Source organism: Taudactylus pleione, unplaced genomic scaffold, assembly GCF_031769625.1.
Source record: "Taudactylus pleione unplaced genomic scaffold, aTauple2 ptg001137l, whole genome shotgun sequence".
In the NCBI taxonomy this organism is placed as follows: domain Eukaryota; kingdom Metazoa; phylum Chordata; class Amphibia; order Anura; family Myobatrachidae; genus Taudactylus; species Taudactylus pleione.
The window spans coordinates 4,717,816-4,740,834 of NW_028285538.1; the positions used below are offsets into that span (position 1 = coordinate 4,717,816).

General features: G+C 43.2%; 1 protein-coding gene across 2 annotated transcripts in view; it reads right to left on the minus strand.

Moving 5' to 3' along the window:
* The window catches only part of CACNB4 (calcium voltage-gated channel auxiliary subunit beta 4), a 44,168-nt gene extending 35,885 nt beyond the window's left edge, over positions 1–8,283 (minus strand). For both annotated transcript variants that reach the window (XM_088462008.1, XM_088462007.1), the window contains exons 1-4: positions 8,229–8,283; positions 5,548–5,567; positions 5,383–5,463; positions 1,923–1,981 (exon numbers count right to left, since the gene is read on the minus strand). In XM_088462008.1, the coding sequence (XP_088318134.1) occupies positions 1,923–1,981; positions 5,383–5,463; positions 5,548–5,567; positions 8,229–8,268 (200 nt within the window). In that variant the 5' untranslated portion in view covers positions 8,269–8,283. The remainder of the gene's footprint in view (positions 1–1,922; positions 1,982–5,382; positions 5,464–5,547; positions 5,568–8,228) is intronic.
* Positions 8,284–23,019: the final 14,736 nt, after the last annotated feature.

A 23,019-nucleotide genomic window follows, 5' to 3' on the forward strand; every position in this document is an offset into this window, starting at 1 on the left:
TTAAAACAGGAAAAACAGGAAACCATACTATATTAAGATAAACACATGGTATAAAATTAGTTTTCTTTATGAAAAGGCATGCAGATTGCTAAGTACCCTACAGCTCACTGTTCTCTCTTTCTCTAGAAGTCATTGCACTTTCTATCATTGTGGAGCAGTTGCATCCAATTCTGCTCTATAGAACAGATATATATGCAGAAATATCCCTTGGCATCTACAAGAATTTTCCACGGACCTTGGCCCTCATTCAGAGCCGTACGCTCTGAGCAGAGCGCACGCTCTGAATGAGGGCCGCCCTCCATAAAAATGGAGCGTCCTCCTGGACGCTCGTATAGCTGTGGGTCACCACCCACAGCCTATACGAGCGTGCAGTTTGATGGCCGTGATGGTCGTGACCATCGAAACTGCGAGCCGGAGCCTGCGGTTGAGGTTTTCAACCGCAAGCTCCGGAGTGATTTTGGCTCTATTAGAGCCAAAATCACTCCCACTGACATCACTAGTGATGTCAGTGGGCCGGCTTCTGACGGGAGGCGTTCCCGTGGGAACGCCCCCGTCAGGGAGGCACGCCCACCAAAGGGGGCGTGCTGTCAATCAACATCGACAGCACGCCCCCTTTGATCAGACACAACGAGCGAAGGACTTTCCTTCGCTCGTCGCGTCTGGCGCATGCGCACGACGGAGCTCCCTCCGTCGTGCGCATGCTCAGTGCAGAACATCGACCCACTTGCGAGCGGACAGCCGCTCGCGAGTGGGTCTGAATCAGGGCCCTTGTTTCGCTTTTCAAAGACAATACTATCTGATCTGTGTGAAAATCGTTCATTACATTTAGTAAATGAACAACTTTAGTAAACGATTTTAGTTAATTTTTTCAAGGGAAAAAATCGTTTACTAAAATCGTTCATTAAAAAAATCGTTGTGTGTGTATGCAGCTTTAATATTAAAGCAGTACAGTAAATGCATGTTTTTTTTTTATTTACCTTTTAGAAAAACCACTGTGTCAGGCTTTAAGAAGAATGTTGGTAATTATCATTTTTCCTTGGTTTGTTTCTTCATACTGCTAATATTTATTCATAATTTTGCACAGTGTCATGAACTACCATGGCAACCACAGTCACATAGCACATGCTGTAGTAGAAGAGAGAGGCATTGGGACGCCCCTCTGAGCTCTGTCTGCTCTATATATTTTAAAATCCTTCCCTCTTCCCTAAGCAGTTACATGCCATCCTGATAGCTGTGAGTTTGTGTGTGACTGACAGACAAATTTTAAGTCGAGCAGAGAGATTTGTAAGAGGCCAGCTATGAAAAAATACTACAATATCTGATGCATGCTTAATGGGATTTTTCTCAACAAAAAAATTAAATATAACTGTGCGGCTTGCTGCTTTTACTACTAGGCTGACTATTGAAATAAGGGGTGATTAAAAGAGAATAATGCACGGGTTCCATTTTTGTTTTTTTTACAATTAGTTAAAACCTCAGCCAAACTTTAAATATTGTATAATTGCACCTTTTTTCCCCTGGTGAGTAAACTGTAAATTGTTAGTACATTTAGACAGCATAAACAAATAGTTTTATTTTACCCCCATGGGGTACAAATGGGGTACAAATGGCTGAATAAAAATAACTCTCGTTAAAGCATAACCATCTACAATGGAGGCAGCCATTTTGTGATATTCAGTAATTGTGCTTAGTGGATGGATAGGCAGGAATCTCACCGCCCACAAAATGGCTGCTTCTGATTTTGCTACCCTGTGAGCAGTCTCCCTGACCAAAATATACCTGTTCTGTTAGCTTGTGTAATGCTGTATTGTGCTTCACGAAGGAATCCAAAGCACAATATACATAAAACCTGCTTCATATACAATACTTGTTTAACCTATTTAAATCACCAAGGCCAGATTTGTGAGTTGTCTCTCCCTCACCTCCCATCAAACCTGTGCTTCAGGAAGTCAAAAAGGGCTTTCTGCATCATGTCCGTCACCTTTCCAGATGAGAGGAAATTTCAAGTTGGAGAACAGAGAATAAGACAAGAAAGAAAGGACAGTAAACAGAAAAGACCAAGGTAATAACCGCTCCGTATATTTCGCAGAAAGATTTAACTACAAGCAATCAGCAATGTCTTAATAATCTAAATTTATCGCTTGCTCTGAGAGGAATCAATTATCACCCACAAATGTATTCTTGCACGTTTCTCACTCTCTTTGAAGAAAAATATGCAGAATGCCCCAGTTCTGAGAAACAGCTATCAGTGGGTTGAGAATCACTTCATAAAACTGTAATAGGAGGACAAGTACCACTCAGTTATGCCCACCCAGTTCTGCTGCATGAATATTGGGTTTCTATTGTGCATTTGACAATGGGCAGGATGCAGGGCCGTAGCTAGGGTAGTGCGGCCGATGCCATCGCACAGGGCACCACAGGTTAGGGGGCGCTGTTTGGGCCTGTCAAATTTCTGTTTATTATCATTCTTGCATGTAGCTTCCTCTAATTTCATCCCCAGCATCTCCTGCCCTCTCCTATCTCTTCCCTGGCCCTTCCCCATGAAGCCATGGCCCTTTTTTGGGTGCATTATGTCCCTTTGAAAAATGAGGGGAGCGCCAATGCTCTTTCTGGCACAGGGCACCAAAAAGTCTAGTTACAGCTCTGGCAGGATGCATTACACATCGCATTCGGGAGGCGATGCGTCCCACCACTCGTCGCATGCAGCCATCTCTCTCAGTAAGAGCTGCCTTTTGCAAGTGAGGGACTGCCGTGTCTATGACCCAGTAGTCTCTCTAGTGTCATTCTGTGCATGCGCAGAATGACACACGTGCCGTGAGCAGGCCCGCCAAGAGCCGCGGCGGGCGCGTGTAACAGGGGGCGTGGCCTAATCATGGGAGGTGTGGCCAAACCCCCTTCGTGTGCTGGGCTGCAGTGAGGGAGGGGCGGCGGCGGCGGATATATATATATATTTATTTTTTTATTATTATTATTATTTATTTATTTTTTTAAACTTTACTGTGTTCTGCCGGGAGAACAACAGTCGGAGCTGCAGCCGGAGGAGGGACGAGGGAGTGATGAAGGGAGCCGAGGAGGACCTGCCCATCTGAAAGCAGGTAAGTGTATCCCGCTATACGCCACCATCAACTTCCGAAAATACATAATTTTGGGAATTTGATGAATAGTCTAATTTCTACATCCCCATACTAATGTACTAATGTATGAGGAGTGTGGAAATTAACGCAGGCAGACTTAACCAGGAGATATCAGTGATATCTCCTGTGTTAAGTGTGTTAATGAATAAAATAACGATAATTAAGGAATATGGCCTTAAAACCGTTATTTTAGTGTTGATGAATAGGCCTCTAAGGGACCTATTTATAAAGATGATGCCTCCCAAATCACGGTGAAACAGCATTTTCTATATCATGACAATTTTAGAGAAGCCTATGGAGGAAAAGTCTCCTGCGTTAGGCAAACTAACACAGAAGATAAATTTTCAGTGCTGTCTGCTCCAATTTACCAAGCTTTGAAAAGTGTAGCTTGGCCCCAATAACTTGGCCTCAATAGCTAACACTATCTCCAGGTGATGTTAGCCACTGTACCATACAGTTTAGGCTACAGTTTCGCCAAGGAAATCTTCAGATGCTTCCTCAGCGGACTGTAAAGCTGGCCACACATCTAAAGATTATCTGTCCAACCAGCCAACTAGTTAATCGGTTGGAATGAAAATCTGGTAAGGTATGGAAGCAAATGACAATCAGCAATTTGCTCCTAAATGCTGGAAAATGGACAAAAACTGTTGTTTGAACAAATAGTTTAGATCAAACATTTAACAAACATGTCTGACGACCATTATCATCTGTTTTCTGGCATTTAGGAGCAAATTGTTGATCATCATTTACTCCCATTCCTTACCAGATTTTCATTCCAACCAATCAACAAGTTGGCTGGTTGGATGTAAGTTGGTCTAGTGTGTGGCCAGCTTAAGTCTGCGCATACGTATCCTTCACAGTACAAACTCATTAGTGAAGGAGGTCTTATCTTAATTAGAGATGAGCGTTTTGGTTCTACTCTAAGAGATACTATCCAAGGCCCTGACATAGCTTCAATGGTAAAGAAGGAAAAAAAGAAACAACAGAGAAAATATATATAAAGTTCAAGGAGAAATAAAGAAAATGTAAGCTTGCCACCTAACTAAAACATTTCACAATTTAAATGAAATATACCACCACAGACCCATACCAACCAACCAATCAGCAGTCCCTATAAAGGGGTTTGGTCTCATGGTGCTGAGTGTGGTTTGGTCATGTTATGGTTTGGAATTGGGTGAATGTTGGGATGGGCACAATTGTGTCCAAATTTAGCTTTTTTAAAAGTTGGAAGTTATGTAGGACTGGAGAGCAACAGTAAATCACAATGGCTGAATGAGGTTAATCCTATCACATTGAATGCTGAGCCTGGGGCAGTGAGGCTGGTCAAAATAGCGTAAAACAACAATCACCACCCTATTGGGTGATAAGCTCACCCCATAATACTCTATTAGCCAGTGTAAATGATGCCATATTCAAGGGGACAGATGTTATCAGCTGTATCTCAATGGAGAAACACAGGCAGGGGTGCTGTGAAGAAGGGGAATCATATACAAAGTACACAGGCTGGGTCTAGGGGCACCCCTTCAATGGTGTTTGCAGCTTCTATAGAGGGTCCTGGTATTTGCAATGGGGCGCGCCCATGACTACATACACTTACCTACGCTCCCTAGTGCCGGTTCCTGATAGCTGTCTTAGCGGCCCTAAACACATGGTTTGCCAATGACTGTACAGGTTGAGTCTCTCATATCCAAGTATTCCAAAGTACAGATTTTTTTTTTTTAGCATGACTGAGATAGTGAAACCTTTGCTTTTTGATGGTTCAATGTACACAAACTTTGTTTACGGCACAAATTATTAAAAATATTGTATAAAATGACCTTTAGGCTGTGTGTATAAGGTGTATATGAAACATAAATGAATTTCATGTATGTACACAAACTTTGTTTGAGCCACAAAATTATTGAAATATTGTATAAAATGACCTTCAGGCTGTATGTATAAGGTGTATATAACATATAAATGCATTCTGTGTTTAGATTTGTGTCCCAATCCCAAGATATCTCAATATGGAATGCAATTATTCCAAAATACGGAATATTCCGATATCCAAAATACTCCTCGTCCCAAGCATTTTGGATATGGGAGACTCAACCTGTACTAAAATTGCTAAATCCTGACAATATGGTGATCCTATTATATCAATACAGAAGCTTGATATTTGTACATTACATTTCATTTACAACATATCTTGATGGATGAGGTGCTTACACCCGTTACTTCATTAATGACTTGCAATTCTTGAACATACCTCATAACCTTTTAGTGACGGACCCACTAATACTACCGGCCGCATGGATGGCACAACATCATAAGGCGGAACATGTTCAGTCTGAAAACACAATAATATTCCGTTAGGGACTCACGCAACTGGCACTCGGAGACTGGTCTGTGATCTGAAGTCAAAGCAACTCACCACTTTCTGCTTCTGTTTGGCTGGAAAACAAAGAGAATGAAGTCAGTAACTTTGCAGAACAGAATCAGATCCTGCTCTGATTTGGTGGATTTGATTTTCAGTGACTGGATTGGCGTGTGTGTTGTGCACGTGTGTGTATCTGTATATGTGTGTGTATGATACTATGTATGTGTGTGTGTATGTGTGCGTTAGCCGGCTACAATTCTTTGCTGTTAGGGGCTGATTCAGAGATGGATGCAGGAGTGATAGGTGCTGCGTCTTCTTCTGCTGCACATCTGAGAAGTTAAGTTAATGCAGCAGTACACATCTTTTGTAAAAAGACTTCCACTGCCGGCTTGTCAGATCTGCTGCCTGCGTCCGAAGACACAGCATCAGATCACCATAGAGATCATTGGCTGGACAGTCGGACATCTGCGCAACCCTAAGAATTTCCAGCTGCCGGTGAGCCACAATGTGGACAATGAGTTTGTCTGCAGCGTGATGTTGAGCAGAGTGTCCCGAAACAGTAAAGTTAAAGCATTGTAACAGTGTCAGCAATGTAAGTTTAAACATGTGTTGGAAATGATGTGTGTGAAGGCACTGATACTGCAGAGTTATGTAGGCACACACCAGCGGATGGCTCAAACTATGAACAGCCCAGTTACTTAACCAGTGGTGATGGTTTATTGATGCAAGTACAGCCGTACTCACTGTTACATGCACACTAGTAATGGAGTAGAGCAGAGTTCTATACAGCTAACCATCCAGTGAGTATATGCTGCAAACGGGTAGTGGTGCAGTGATGCTTGAACAGCTTTATTTGCAGGTATTAACCGGGTCTCTTCTAGGAAGCTAAGTAGAAGACTTCTGTCTCCCACCATGTCACTCTACACAGTACAGACAAGATGGCCCCTGCACATGCACAGTAGTGAGCTCAGTGGCCATCTTGGTAAAGGGCATGAACAAGAAGAGTGGAGCCTGCGCAGTCCTCTTTAACAACATGATACTTCAGAACTGATTCAACCGATCATTCCTCCAAAAACACATACAATGCAGGTGCAGTTTGGGTTGACTTTGTATCCCCACCCTGAGCCTATTTCATGGGGATCTAGCTGAACATTTTGAGAGAGAGCAGCATTGTAAATAATATTCCTCTTTTACTTATGCCCATATACTTTACGGTTTTATAGACAATTCCAGTAAAAATAACAGCTGCCTGCAGCACCATGTACAGCTTCTAAGAATGCAGATGCTGCTGCAGTGAAATGCAGAAACCCATTTATTTAAAGGATTATATCATTATAATTGTTATATAAGTAAAATTTAAAATTCAATCATTTAATTACAGCAAAATAATAATTTTACCATTAACCAACTCAAAAGTAAAGAAGATATTAGATTTATTTCTTTTTTCTAAATTGTTTATTAAATTTCAAAGAAGCTTTTTTTAATTTTGTGATAGGCTTCATTTACTGTGATCAATTGCCCTGAATGAAGACAGAAAGGCATTATGGGACAAAACCAGTTGCACGTGATTGGATGTGAATTGAGCACAATATAAACGTCCTCTGTCTCACATTCTGTCTCACATTCAGCTCTGTGTTGCCCTCATCGAAAATATCCCATTGCTGTCTATGTAAATATTCCCTTATGCCATTTGCTAGCAGACACTCCGTTTTTCAATCTCATGTCTTATTTAGCTATGTTGCTTTTCAAAGTCAAAGCCTTTTCTGACCTTTGTCTAAATCTAGTCTTGTAAATGTAAGATAACTGGCGCTGGGTGAGAGTCTGAGTGCGGGGAGAAGAGCCGGGGAACGTTCCTTCAGTAACTTACATACAAGTCCTGCACTCTTAGCACAAGCACTTCAGTAGTGATTTTGATGTCAGAGCTTCTAATATTAGAGCACAACTTCCCAGCCCCATTATGTGTGTTGACAGGCTTCTGTAGATAACTGCTTTTCCCACATCACAAGCTTAAAAGCCATGTCATTATTCAGTGGATAAATCACCTTACAGCCCTGATTATACACACAAATAACCCCCTAATTGTTATTCATATCAAATGAACCCATTGGCAAACATGAAGCCTCTACAGTATAAATAAGTGTAAATTGTCATAAGATTCCTTATGCTTTGCTAAATATGAACAATATTGGTAAGTACAGCATACTTGCCTACTATCGCAGAGTGTCTAGGAGACTCACAAATTTTGTGGGTCCCTTGAGAACCTAAAGAAGCTGATGTCGGCTTAATGATAATTGCAGTAGTTGGTCTGGGGCCATGATGGTCATGTTACCACGCCTTTTGCGCTCCTGTAGGGTTTTTTTGTTTTTTTACAAAAATAGGCAATTATAAAATAGAATTCCTGTCAGAAAGTTCCACCAAATACAAGTATCGATTACACATAGTGGAGGAAGGCTATCAATTCACTAGCAACTAGTGACATCACTGAGCCACAGAGTGATGTCATCAATCTCTAGTGATCTTAAGAGCTTGTTCACAGCCAATTTTATTGACAACAAAATTGTCATATGGCCTAATATGAGGAAAACAACATGGCGGTATAGAAGATACAGCAACTGTACATTAAACATGCCACACAGTTTGTTTTACTACATGGCTCCTACGATAAGATGAAATGTGTGTTTACCAATCACACAAATCATAACATAAACTTCAGTGCATGTTCCGGAAATTCTCACCGGCAGATGGTGGGGTTGCCCGAAATGTCCCTGATACCATTTCCCCAAGACTTGAAGAAGAAGTGCCACTTGATTTACTGTTAGGAGAAATAATTCAAATAAGTAAATCATCCAAGCTAACTTGTGCAGCCCAGTTATAACTAATGATAGAAAACTTGCTTATGACGACTATAACTTGGTTGAGACAATTGTGTCCCCCTAGGAATACATGCAGTGGGCATCTTACTTCCAATCGTAAATGTGACTATTTCTTACCCTCCGTGAAAGCGTCCCCTCTTCTGTTCTTGCTGAATTCGAATATTCTCCAACCTCAGAGGGCTTGGAATGAAGCCAATCTCACAGCCTTCTTTAACCAACCTCCCGATCCACCAGTCATTATTGTATTTCTGGGATGGACACATATCTGGTTTACGTTCTAATATTTTTATTTTTGGATTAAGATATTGTTAAAACAAGTTACCACATAAAAAAAAACACAGGTGAAATCCACTACTGGCTCCATTCTCTATCGCAGTGATTCCCAACCTCGGTCCTCAAGGCACACCAACAGTCCTGGTTTTAGTGATAGCCATGCTTAAGCACAGATGGTTAAATCAAAATAACTGAGGTACTAATTAAGCCACCTGTGCTCAAGTATGGCTAACCTTAAAACCCGGACTGTTAGTGTGCCTTGAGGACCGTGGTTGGGAACCCCTGCTCTATCCCATATACTAGTTTACTAATATGCTACTTTTCTGGTAATATGGGCAATAGGTGACCCTAGGACCACCTACGGCCCTTTTGTCCTTCAGCTGCAGTCCCCAGCTCCTCCCTGCTTTCATTGTTATAACCTGTAACACTTGTTTCAAATGCCCGCATGTTTGTATGTATTGTTTTAAGCTATTACTTACATTAATGGTAATTTATGAAGGTTAAAGGGCCATCCCTAAAGTGTATCAGTTTGACTTAAGGCCCCCATACACTGGGCAATTTGTATCAGATCTGATCTCGCATACGATTCTCTTGAAAATTCTTCCCTGGACATTCTGTATGATTTGTATTTAGAAAAGGTACGATTGTACAAACGACCATACGATCCGATGTATTAAGATGTGTCACATCGTACTGATCTGTCGAAATCTTTCTGCAAAACGATCTGATCTATAATACCGATACATGATGCCAGGGACGCGCATCGCATCGTAATCGTGTATGGAAACACTACTTTTCACACGATTGGTCATTACAATCAGTCGAAAACAGCCATATCGTGTGCAAAATCGCCCCTTGTATGGGGGCCTTAACACTGATTTACATACTACAATTTTAAACTGAATTACAGCTGTGAGTCTTTTAATGGCATTATTATAATACAATCATCTATATTTACTAAAGTGAGAGTTTTTAGAAATGGAGATGTTGCTCATAACAACCAATCAGATTCTAGCTATTATCCTCTAGAAGGTCCTAGATTAAGTAGAATCTGATTGGTTGCTATGGGCAACATCTCCACTCCTAAAAAGACTAGGGAGCCTATTTATTAAACAGTGGTAAGCGATAAATTCTGAGAAAATGTCTATTATCACAGGATTAAGGCAAAATGAAGTACATTAGCTACTTGTTAATGCTGTAACACTGTAGATATGTTTATTAAAGATTCACTTGCTTCCGCCACCGTCATAGTTTTTTGTGGCGACGTTAATATGTAGATATCATTGGGTAATCTTCCCTATGGAAAAAAAAGTCAGCCAGAGAAGGATTAGAACCCGGAAGTACAGTGATAATGAAAGATGTCCCAGCTGGGTTTCTTGGTAACTTGCCGCAAAGAATTATCTCTTACAGGTGCAAATAGCTGTGATAAGAGATTATATTTAACGTGTCAAAATTGCGATTCATGTTAAATATGCGCCTAAATTTGAATGTTAAGACTAATAACTAAGGTGCACACCTCATTGCTCTTTTTGTAGAGAGGCTGGAGCAGAGCACATACAAGATGTGTCTATCCAAGATGGATGATGAATAAGAGAGAACTCTGGGCTTCATTCAGAGCCGGACGCTATTTGCGCTTGCTCGTTCAGAAAAAAGGGGTGGCTATTCAAATGAACCGTTCGCTCCTTGCGGTCTGTTCACGCCTCTAGGTCTGAACGAGCGAACAAAACATGCGGTCGTTTTTTGGAAAACTACGCCCCCTGGCCGATCGCATCCTGCGTCATGTCCGCTATTTATTAGATTAATCGAGTACATCGAACAGCGTATGAACTGCTCGCTATTCTTGTGGTTGGTTTTTCCTACCGCAATCTTGCGAGCAGTTCTGACTATAAAATAACCCAGTGACGTGGTCAATGACGCTGCTGTATTAATTATGCACACCCTTCAAACGCCCGTTTTGACCTTTAAGCACGCCTGCGTTCGGATCTCCACTCCCCGTTTTCAAGCACCTTCCCCTGTTATCACCCACATACGCCTCCTCCTGTCACTCAAAATAGCAGGCATTCGCTATTTAGCGAACAAACGATTATCGGCCGCACTGACTGGTTCGCGCATGCGTATTACGATCCGTACGCATGCGCAGTTGTGCAAACATCGCTCGGAACGAACGAGCGGCCGCTTACGAGCGGCTCTGAATCAGACCCTCTATTTTCCCAAGTTCCAGTATGAACTGTTTGTCCATCACTAGTACTAAATCATGAGATTTTCACCCTGAGGCATGGAGCACTAGTCACCCTTCCATTGTGCCTCATACCTCATACATTTCTAGTTTGCTGATATGCTACCTTTCTGTTAATATTGGACCGGCCTGCAATATGGCAGCTTCTTTAGTGTTTAGGAGACAGATACAGTTTAAAATGAAATCCATCCAGTAAAAACAATACATTACTGACATCTGTTTTCTATACACATTAAACTCACAGCCTTATCGCCCTGCAGTAGATCACCTCTATATCTAAGATACGGCTGGTGAAGCCTTCTGTTCTGAAGAGGTTAATCAAATCCATTCTTCTGAGACCTGGCAGCTGGTCAGTTTTCCTCTTAGCCTTAACAAGCTGTGGTCTGACCGCTGATGTTTTATTAGCTACTGACAGGTGGCAAGAGAAATCCATCCCAGATTTACCTCTTTAATGTGTAAAAAGTCCTTGGCATCAAAAGAGATGGCAGTGCTTGGCACAGGAACATCTTCATCGAGGGCCCCGCAGTAACTCACATTCGTCTTTACAGCAAATGCCACTGGCTTCGTCTAAAGGCACATACACCCGTCGTAAATAGACAGCAATATCTGCATAAATCTTATACTGTAACCATATAACTCTTATTAAATAGCAAATATTGATTTGGCCAACTGCATATAATTATTAGCACCCAACTAGACAAACGTCTGTGGAATTATGTTATTGTGCTGTAGTCTGTGACAAGCTGAGTGCACAGTGGTTCCGATAGCACCTCTTACAAAGTCACATGGTTGGTTTAGGTGAAACAAAAAATGTGTAAGAAAACCTCTCAAGTCATTTTTTAAGCACAGCCTATAACGTGACAGTTAGGTGCTGACTGGTTGGTACTTTATCTCCTCTGTATATCTATCCAAGTCTTAGTACATCTTCTCCTTATATAAGGAAATCCAAAGTTAATCAAAGCAGTTCTTGAACTTTACAGTACAAAATAGACCGGTACACACTTAATATACAAAATAGACCGGTACACACTTAATATACATCCAAAAAGAGACCTTGGATGGAGATATAGTGAACTTAGATAAAGTACCAGCCAATCAGCTTCTAACTGGCATGTCACAGGCTATGTTTGAAAAATGACAGTTAGGAGCTAGTTGGTTGGTACTTTATATACTTTCACTTTATCTCCCTCCGAGGCTTAGTAAATAGACCCCTTTATGACTATAAGTATAAGTAATGCATCTACAAAAGGTATAGCAATTTTATTTATAGATTTATATTGCTGCAAAATTTCCAGCTTGGTTCTTGTGAATAATTAAATGTATTATTTAAAAAAAAAATGCCCATTTTCTAATAAATTCAACACCACAGTCAAATTGCTCTCTTTTAATGCTGTGGAGGATGACTCAAGATAGAAATATAATTGACATATGAGTCGAAATTGATATATTTGAATATATGCTAATGATTGTGTTAATCCGTTTCCTAGAATTTACTATACTGAATAGGACAGGTAGGTGTAATGTTGCCACTTGTACAATTGATGCACGGTTTATATTACAATTATTATACAGTATAACTGCTATATGGTTTTTGTCACTTTTATATGGATGCTAGCACAGTTATTATATCATTACTATATGGTTTACATCATGTGTATCATTGCTTTATGGGTTACAATAAATGTATTGTATCATTTCCTGTCACTATAATAATAAATAAGTAAAGCCTAACATGGGAGATATCAGAGATATCTCATACGCTAGGTAGAATAACACTGTAGACTGCAGTCCCTGTTAATCTCAATGGTACTGTATTCTGAGCCTAGCTTGTACGAGCTTAGCATTGATAGCTAACGCCAACTTCAGCATCGCTGGAGAGGGATCAGAAAATCGCTCCCCGGTAGGCTTGGTCCTCCTCCTTAAGGAGATCACACTTTTTATTGTGCATATGCAGTGTCAAAGCTGGCATTAAAGTAATAGTAATAGTACTGTACTTCATTCCTCTTTGCTGGCAAGGGATTGTTTTTAAATTAAATATCCTTGATACTTTCAGAACCCCAATGGTACCAATGATAGCTATACCCAATGATGTCCTAAGTTGTCGAGTTTCCTAAATGGCATGCCCTCCCCACCTTCTGTTTTGTTCTTTGTGCCTCTGAGAATACTCTCAAATCTGCAGGACAGGTAAGTGCTAAATACTCTCTACTAAAGAGCGTATATATAGCAAGTGCTTAGAGATCGGATAAGGGTCATATCTGCAAAACATAAAAATGCACACAGGTCTACCAAAAAATGATAATATCAATTGAAGGTTATGAATCTAAACAAAAAAAAAGTGTAGTTAACATTTCAGTTATGTTATCATTGTTATATTACTGTGCTCTATTAGTTATTATGATAGGACTGTCACTTGCTACATGCTTTATGTCACGTTTGTTGCTATTTAGTTTCTCGGTAGAGGTTTGCACATTACTTTGGCTCTCTCAAGTTGTACTGCGGCTTGCTGTTCTCTCTCTTGGCGTATGGCTTCCCTGTCCTCTTCCAGAGAAACATCCGAGTCTGATGGTCTGCTGGTGTAAGAATCTGCTGATCCCTAGAAAACACAGGACAGGAGTTACTGTAGGTCATTTAGAGAATACTATCTGAATGTGATACAGACAATGTACATTTCCTACCATGGAAACAGGAACACCAACCAAAACTTTTAGTCTTCTATTCAGTGTGATAGTGTGTTTGTTTACTTAACTATGTCATTCACTGCACGTGTTGAAAGTTTGAGTCGGAAGCAGACTGGGCGATGTGCCCCCGTTTTCCCGGAACGGAGGCAGGCACCGTCCCCCAAACGGCTGCAGCCTGTCAGTCGCTGACAGTCTGCTGCCGGATTACGCGGGGGATCGCAGATCCGTAATGCACATGCGCAGATTACCAATAATCTCTGTAATAAGAGGTCGAAATAGGAAACAATCTCTGTATCCATTAATAATCAATCAATAATGAGACTCAAACCATTATGCCAATTCCTCAATAATACATTCATGACAGACAAACCTCTATCAATACATTACAGGCATTGGAGGACTTTTCTGCTGGGCAACCAAATCAGGCATCTTCCCTCAAAATAACCTAATTAGTGACAGTGGTTATAATAGTGACAGTGGTTATAATACAGCTCTATTGTAAGAAACAATTTCTTATAAATCTTCACATATACAGCATATATTACTAGAAAAGATAAGGGAATTAGTAATAAAGTGTATCTGTTATTGCCCATGTTTATAAAAACAGACACATGCATTTATGTGGTACAGTACGGATGTCATTTACTGTACATAACAGCAGATGAACTTATGTTACAGTTACTTATTGACAGTCAGAGCCGTAACAGGGCTTTAGGGCGGCCTTTTCCCGGCCCGCCCCCTTTGTGCATGATGTCAAGCATAGCGGTGCAGGGCCGCCAGAGCCCGGAAGCAGGGACCTTTGGGCAGCCATGGTGCCGCCCACAGAGCACTGCCCTCTGTGTGGTGACACTGGTTGCATAGACCTAGTCGCGGTCCTGATGACAGTAGATGTAGTACTCATTTATACTGAATATGGGCCTGCTTCATCATGGATCGCATTTGCAACCGCGTACGCAGATCGGTAGAGCGTACTGCGCAAGCGTACGCACCGTAGTGCACATACGTGAGTTAGCATTGCAATCTCTCTTTGACAGCCTACGCAGATACAAAGCCATCGCAGAATGAGTGACGCCAGGTCAGCATTTGGGGGTGGTGACAGGGGATTGGTTGGAGAAACGCAGGTGTGCCTGTCCGTTTGAACGCCGTTACTTGGGCGCGCTTAAACTAGCCACTGTGACGGCATACGCAGCGTGAGTACTCACTGTATGCAACGAGGTTAGCAGTTTGTGAGTAGTTTTTTTTCCTGTGTACTGTATGTGTGTATTTAAGGTACACTTGAAGTTGAGACCCCTTCTCCTGGGCTAGCACTCCTCCTACCTGCCCCAGGTGATTTTTATTGGTATTGGTCCTGTGCATTGCAGTACACACATGTAACGGTCACTATTACAGGTAAGTACTAGATAAATTTATATAATGTGTCAGTATTAGGGATGTTAGGGACCCACCTGATGAGGTCACCGTGACGTGGTAGGTGGGCAAACATCTTTGGCCAAACATGTACTAAGAACCTCAATAGAAAACCATGTTAATTGATAGTTTATTATATATATTTTGATATATAGTATTCTTAGTGCCTAGAGTGTGCATCTACATCCCTTCCTTTTTCTGCATTAGAACTACAGGCCTCAGCATGGTAGCACCTCTTATGTTTAAATTAGGTTGTGCAGCCCAGCCCTCCCCTTTGCTTAATGGACATCCAGGAGGCACACAGAGTAAGCTAATCAGTACTGTGCAATTGTCCGCACATGCAGAATAATAACAGGCAGATATTACAAATAGAAGTAGTACAATGGTAACAGATTAGTGTTGACAACTAAGGGGACTTTCTTATATGACCGTCCGAAGAGAAACTTTTCTATCACCAGTAGCCCTGCGGCTCACCAGGCCAGGAAATGATCTATCATACTGTGCAGGACTCAGGGTTCTAGTTTCAGAGTTAAGAAAGTAAATAAATACATAAGTAAATTACAAATTAAAAAACAGACAAAGGGGCCCATTTATTAATTAATAAGGTTTTTGACCCAATATTTATAATTTCTTATCACCGCTATTCGTGGCAATAAGGAATTAAGTACCGGCCGGATATATCAGTATTTACACCCAGAGACGGACCGTCCCTGTGATGTGTAAAAGTAAAGTGTTTTGAGAGATATCCCACGAATATTAATTGATAAATAGGCCCCAAAATCCTTTACTTTAATAATAAATCATTATTTCTTGTGGACATCCATGGCTTTCTGGGATTTGGATTTCTTCTTACCACCGTTGAAGTGTTGTTGTTTTTTTTAATAAATTGCTGTGATAGATATTCTGTGATATCATTGCACAATATTCAGTATATTCCTGGGAGGAGTATTATATAAAAGGTGATACCCCTGCTTTCCTGGAGGGTGAAAAGCCATTTTTCCCTGCAAAACAAGGTTTTGAGGGTCTCACCATTCCTAAGGTGTCAAAGTTCACTCCCTGACCTATACTTGGAATACATTTCTCACCAGCCAGTTGCTGTACGCTTCTGTACATTGCTCTTGAGAACTGTCCTGAAACATCAGGGAGACTCTCAAATCTTAAGGGGTGGTTGATGGTTTGGCGTCGATGTTGGAGATTGAATCGTTCACCGCAGGGGCGTAACTAGTTCTTTGGGGGACCCATAGCAAAGGTTCACTTATGTACCCCACACAACATTGGGAGTGGGGTTCAGCTAACATAGCCAACCGAACAAAAAAATATATGTTTTAAAACATATCCCGACAACGAAAGCCCGACGGGGGATTTGAGATAAGCATCTACATACTGATGCCTATCTTAATCCTGACAAGAGAATACAGATGGACGCTGGACCGATCGAGGTAAGTCCGGGCGTCTTAGTGTTTTTTATATATATATATATATATATATATATATATATATATATCATATTATATATATGAAGAAATGAAGAAACTCTAAATGAATCCCTTCAGCTGCAGGCTAGCACCACAGTACAGGTAGGCTGCCGCTGAGCACAGCAGCAGTCTCCTCTGCATGCACCCGATAGGAAGAGGGAGAACGATCCCCTCCTGGATCTGCCCCTGGCTGACTACAGTGGAAAGTAGATCAGGCCTGAGGTGTGTTGTCATTGGGAAAAATGCACGGTCATCTAGTGTGTCCAATCATGTTGGTGGGATACCACATCATTTTATAAATATAGATAGGTAGATACTAGATACACACACAACTGTAATCTGAGAGGGTAACAGCTATGCGAGCGGCCAGGAGGCTGCACAAAAAAAAAAAAATAATGCCCAGATTCAGAGCGAGCTCTCTTTCAGAACGTCCGGCTCTGAATCAGGGCCACTGTCCTCCAATGGCCTGCTACCTGAGGGTATTAAGCCAGGCTCTGGACAACAGGAAGTTGCCTGTACAACGTTGCTACTTCCAGTGAATACTTGCAGTTACAACATTCCAGATTCCACGCTCCTTTCTTCTAGTGATCCATTCCTAGTGTTATCTGCAGTGTATGTACTCAGTACGTCATCTGAGTACAATCTCTTAAGTGCCATTCTTCTGTAAAAGCTCTGCGTCTGGATCAAACACTGTGCGTACGCTGTACGTCATCCAAGTACTGACTCTTAGTGCCTTTCTCCAGTGCTTTACCTGGATTATGTTCCTCTGTTTCCCACTTGTGCCGGATACCTAACCAGAGGGTCGCAACCTACTTATTGGGTGCAGCTTAATCCCAAATCCTGCTTGGAGGGGTCACTGGTGAACACCTTCCAGTAGGTTATATTTCACGCCTTTGGTCAGGTCTCGCCAACATCCGGTACTTGTGGATGAGGAAGGCATACATCCAGGTCCCTCGCCTCCAATTTCTTTCCCAACCTAGGACCTCGATTTCTAATCCCTCAACACAAGAACTCCATAGCCCAAACGTGACAGTGATATCATTTGAAGATCATATAACTAAAGGCCTAATTCAGAGTAGTACATAAACCCGAAGGTTTACGCACAACTCCAATGTTTTCCAATCAGTGCATGCGCAGGATCTGTACTGCGCATTTGCCGATTTCTGCCTACTATGATGGTTGCAGCACCCTCTAAGCTGCAGCATGATTGAAATACTGCGGCCATTTGGGGAGGCAATGGTGAGTGTTTGTCGCCCCGTTTTGTAGGCATACTGAGTGCAGCTTGTCCTTGGCTTACAGAAGATACAGCAAGAGATAGGTAATTCCACCGGCTGCTGTCTGCTAACGTCACTATTGAGAGCCTGTGTGAAAAGAACCGTGTACAGATTTATCAAGTACAGCTATTCCTAGCCGCACACATACCCACAAGGGAGGTGTCAAAGCCACAGTGCCTAAGCCGCAGAGTTCAAGATGCAGAGACCAGAAAAAGCCACATACCGACTCCCATTAATAAGGAAACCTGCGACCATATCGGAACCCAAGGGAGCTCTGAATCTTGCCTGCTACAGCCAAGAAAACTAGGAGGGCCCCTCCAAAACTGTGAGTACTCACATTTCTGCAGATACACCCTACAAAATACTGTTGTATCTCTGCTGCTGTAGTATCCAGCAACAGCTGCCGAAATTGGCCAATTAGGAGCCTTCAATACTGTACATCCACAGACACTCCTTACTAGTCATAACCAGAAGAGGGCTAAACACACCTATCTGTACCAGGACTGTTCTATTTAAAATTAAAAATTAAAATTTTTACTAATACAGTTTGATAGAGTAAAGACAATTTTTTGTGTCTTATAACTAAATACTATACTGTTAGTTACTTTCAACCTAATTGGAGTGAGATTTCTGTTCTAACCTGCACTTATTCCACCTTCTCTTTCCTATTTACCCTTTCAGTACTGGTAGTACTATACCAGGCCTGGCCAACAGGGCCATAACTAGGGCGGTGCGACCTGTGCCATGGCACAGGGTACCGCAGGGCAAGGGGCGCTGTTTGCCCTTCCCCATGAGGCCATGGCTCTTTTTCAGGTGCGCTATCTTATTTCCCCATTTAAAAAATGGGGGGCACCAATGCAGGCTTGCCTACCCTCCCGATTTTTGGGTGCTGCTCCCGGCCCCCCGGAGAGGCAGGCAAGCCTCCCGGAAGCCTGCGACCCTCCCGACCTCCCCCAGAAAAAAAATAGAAACCCCCACAGTGAGGGGGCCAGTGATGCGGTTCGCGCTGAATCGCGTCATCATGGCCCCGCCCCCTGCTTCACAATGCCAAAAATAACGGCATTGTGAAGAGGAGGCAGGGCCACGATGACACGAACGTGCGGCCCCGCCCCAATGTGATGTCAATGGCCGGCCACGGCTCCGCCCCCAATGTGACGTCAATGGCCGGCCACGCCCCCCGCTGTTAGCCGACAATAAGCTCCCTCCCGGAAGGCTGGAGCCGATTGTCGGCAAGTATGCATCAATGCTCTCTCTGACACAGGGCACCAAAAAGTCTAGTTACGGCTCTGTTGCCAACCTGTGGCTCTCCAGCTGTTGTGGTACTTGAAATCCCAGCATGCCCTGTCCCAGTTTGGCTATTAGGGAATGCTAAAACTGTGACAGGGCATGCTGGGATGTGTAGTTTCACATCAGCTGGAGAGCCACAGGCTGGCTGGGCCTGTACTATACCCACACATGCCGACATTCAGTTCCCTCCTTCCGGGAGGGAGCTGAATGTCTGTGCACAGCGGGGGGCGTGGGCGGGCGATGACGCGGTTTTAGCGGCGGAGCCACACGATTGCATCATCGTGGCTCCGCCCCCTCTTCACAATGCCAAAAATATTGGCATTGTGAAGCAGGGGTGGAGTCACGATGATGCGATTCAGCGCAAATCGTGTCATCGGGCCCCCCGCTGCGAGGGTTTCTTGCAGTAGTTGGGGGGGCTCGGGAGCGGCACCCGATATTCGGGGGGCTCCCGACCAAATCGGAAGGGTAGGCAAGCCTGGCTATACCATTACTGTGCATGTGCCAGCATCCGCGTCTTCCAACGCAACTTTCCCGACTCCAGCAGAGTGCCATTCTGAGTAAGCTTAGGCTTACGAAGATTATTATTATCCTTTATTTATATGGCGCCACAAGGGTTCTGCATAAACAGTTCAGCAGAACAAGTGAAGATGGCCGATGGCTGCCCAGTGGTGATCTGATGCCTGGTCTTTGGACTCACTACTTCGATCTGCAATGCCAGCAATAATTACTTTATGGCAGAGGTTCCCAAACTTTGTCCTCAAGGCACTCTAACAGGTTTTAAGGATATCCATGCTTGACTACAGGTGACTAAATTTGTGCCTCAGTCAATTTTATTTAACCACCTGTGCTCAACCATGGATATTTCTAAAAACCTGGACTGCTGGGGTGCATTGAGGGCTGCGTTTGGGAATCTCTGCTTTATGGTAATTAACTAAAATTATGACCACTGGAGATGGGGAAAGCTCTGCATTGTCGTGTGGGAGGAGACGGAGTGGCAGCTCCATTTCTGATATGGGTAGTGCAGTGCAGGGAGGAGCACTACAGAAGAGACCAAAGCTGTTTTTCCTGTTCGAGGGATGAGCGGGATCTGGGCATCTAACTACCTTCCCCCCTGCAACTCATCTGCTGCGCTTATATGTATTTTGTGCCCCTCGTGTGGGATGGGAGGTTGTGCCGGGGTACATGTGACCCTGTAATACCTTTGTGTCGTCATGCCTGTGTCCCAGTAGAGTTTCAGTGGCTTATGTAATAGGTTGTGAGCTACAGTCGCTGCGGGTACTACTGCAAGTCTTCCCATAAAGCAGCAATCATTTTAAAGGCAGAACCAAGCTGGGGAAGACTCGCAGGACTTCCCACAGTGGCTGCAGCTCGCAACCTATTACATAAGTTGTCAGTCAATATTTCATACTACACACACTAAGGGCCTCATTCAGACCCGCTCGCAAGCGCTATGTGCTCGCAAGCGGGTCGATGGTGGGGCACTGCGCATGCACGTATGCGCCAGCCCCATAGCGAGTGAGAAATTCACTCATTCTGGGGGCTTGCTACAAACGGGACAGCTGTTGATGTTGATCGACAGCTCGCCCCGTTTGTAGGCGGGGTCAAACGGCTGGTCAAACGGAGGCGTTCCTGAAGGAACGCCTGCCGTTTGTGGGAGGCCCTACTGACATCACTCGTGATGTCAGTAATGAGCATCCTGCTCTACTTGAGCAGGAAGCTCACTGGGGTTTGCGGTAGACAAGACCTTACCACAAGGGTCTCTTGCAAACCCGATGGTCGCGATAATCGCGACCATCACCTGGCCGCTCGCAAAAGCTGTGGGTGGTCACCCACAGCTTAGCGAGTGGCCAGGAGGCCAGGTTAAAAAAAAAAGGTGGCCGCCCTGATTCAGAGCGAGTGCTCGCTTTTTGCGAGCGCCTTTGAATGAGGTCCAAAGTACATTCTCCAGAACATACATCAACCCAGAAAACTACAGTAAGCACAGACTGATCTTATGGGGATGTGACCAAAGTCAGGAGAGTGTAGAGTACCTGGCAGAAGGGAATGTCCCAAGGTACAGTAGGGTGTGAGCGTCACAGGATAATCTAACAGTCTACCCTCATCCAGGGACTCCACATTGTTCCCTACCCCTTAAAGACATTGCCCTGCTGAATTATATTTCACTTTCAACTATTATGTTTGATGACTGTTCACTTATAATGGATCAACTATAGGGCCTGATTCAGAGATGTACAATAACCCAAAAGTTAGCGCACATCTCCAGTGGTAACTGGTTTGCGCATGTGCAGAACGGGTCCTGTGATACTGCACAAAGTTCCCCCAAGCCTATGCCTGATTGACAGGCAAAAGTATTTGGGGGCGGTGTGGGGGCGGAGTCGACCTGTGTTCCCAGAAAAGGGGGCGTGACATCCCCATTTTCTGGGAGTGCTGAGGAATCCATGGGCGCAGACTTCCTGGCCTCGTAAGCTGCCAGGACCTGGGCAGGCTGTGGTAAGCTTCAGCTTCGCAACCGTTACGATGGTGATCTAAGGCTGCGATCTCGGTTGCAGCGCTGAGATCGCAGATGCAGCAAGGAGGTGTCTGTTTCCTATAGACACCTCCTGCTGCATGTGCATTTGAGGTGGACGGAATTGTGTGAGTCTCTGCAATTGTGTTCATCCCTGAATCAGGCCCTATAGTTCCCAAACGCGGTCCTCAAGGCACCCTAACAGTCCAGGTTTTAGAGATATCCATGGTTGAGCACAGGTGATTAAATCAAATTGACTGAGGCACCAATTGAGTCACCTGTGGCCAAGCATGAAATGGATATCCTTAAATCTGAACTGGGTGCCTTGAGGACCGAGTTTGTGAAATTATGCTATAGATGGAAGATAAAAAAAAAAAAAGTACAATGTGATTCCAGTAGGTGGAAAAAATACATTCATCTGAAATAGCTCTAGGTGACATTCTGGCCTTCAGGGCAGAGAAGTACGGGAAGCCCACACTGCCAGGTGTCACGTGATTCATAAGTCATGTAATTATATCACTCAAGATGTTAAGTTGTAGATATTTCATATTTAAGGGAAGAAAGAATGTAAGCTGCTTCCATTTTCTCGGCATGAACCGCCATACTACACACCTATAATTTCACGCTGAGTGTGTTTGTGAAAACGGCTTTCAGACAAATGCAAACAGCTCAACAGAGTTCAAGTGAAAATGAAAACAGTTAACCCTTCAGTTTCCAATGTACAGCAGATCTATCTTACTTTTCATTCACATGGGATTTTCTTGCTTTTTTTCATTATCAGTTTTGTTATCAGTTTCCATTTGTTGATTTTTTTTTTTTAATTTTAAAAGTACCCTAGCTCATTGTATAGCGCAAGAAGGGCACTTTCCTCATACTGGGCCAGTCACGCTGGGATAGGCCTGATATCACCCCCTCTTTGTGCTGATGTGCTAACATTCCATGTTGGTTAGAAAGGAGACATTTTCATAGTGTTGTATATTGTGTAGGTTATACAGAGATGGTATAGGCAGTGTTCTTGTTCCCAGCATACTTGTCAACACTACCTGATTGTCAGAGAGACTCCCTGAAATAGTAGAAATCTCCCTGACTCCATGAAGAGTCTAGAAATCTCCCTTATTGCACCTTAAGTTACCATCATTATGTAGCGGTTATATACTTAGAAAAAAAAGAAATCAGAGCTATATACATTCAAATGATATAATGATTGCCATTTCCCTGCATTGATTATAAGGCACATGCAGTACATGAGCAAGCCCTGAAAAGTTTTCATCAACAAGTAGATCTTACTACTACTAGTACATGTCCACGTTACAGCCGCGCTCATAGCAGGTGTCTCTTTCACAATCTCCCTGAAATGCTTTTTCAAAAGAAGGCAAGTATGATACAAGGTACAGTGGCGTCACAAGGGGGGTGCGGGCCGCACCCGGGTGTCACCCACGTGTCACCCACCGAGGGGTGACTCCGAAGTGCAGAATCCCCCTCAGTGACAGGAGCTGGGTGCTGCACTGTAGTATTAA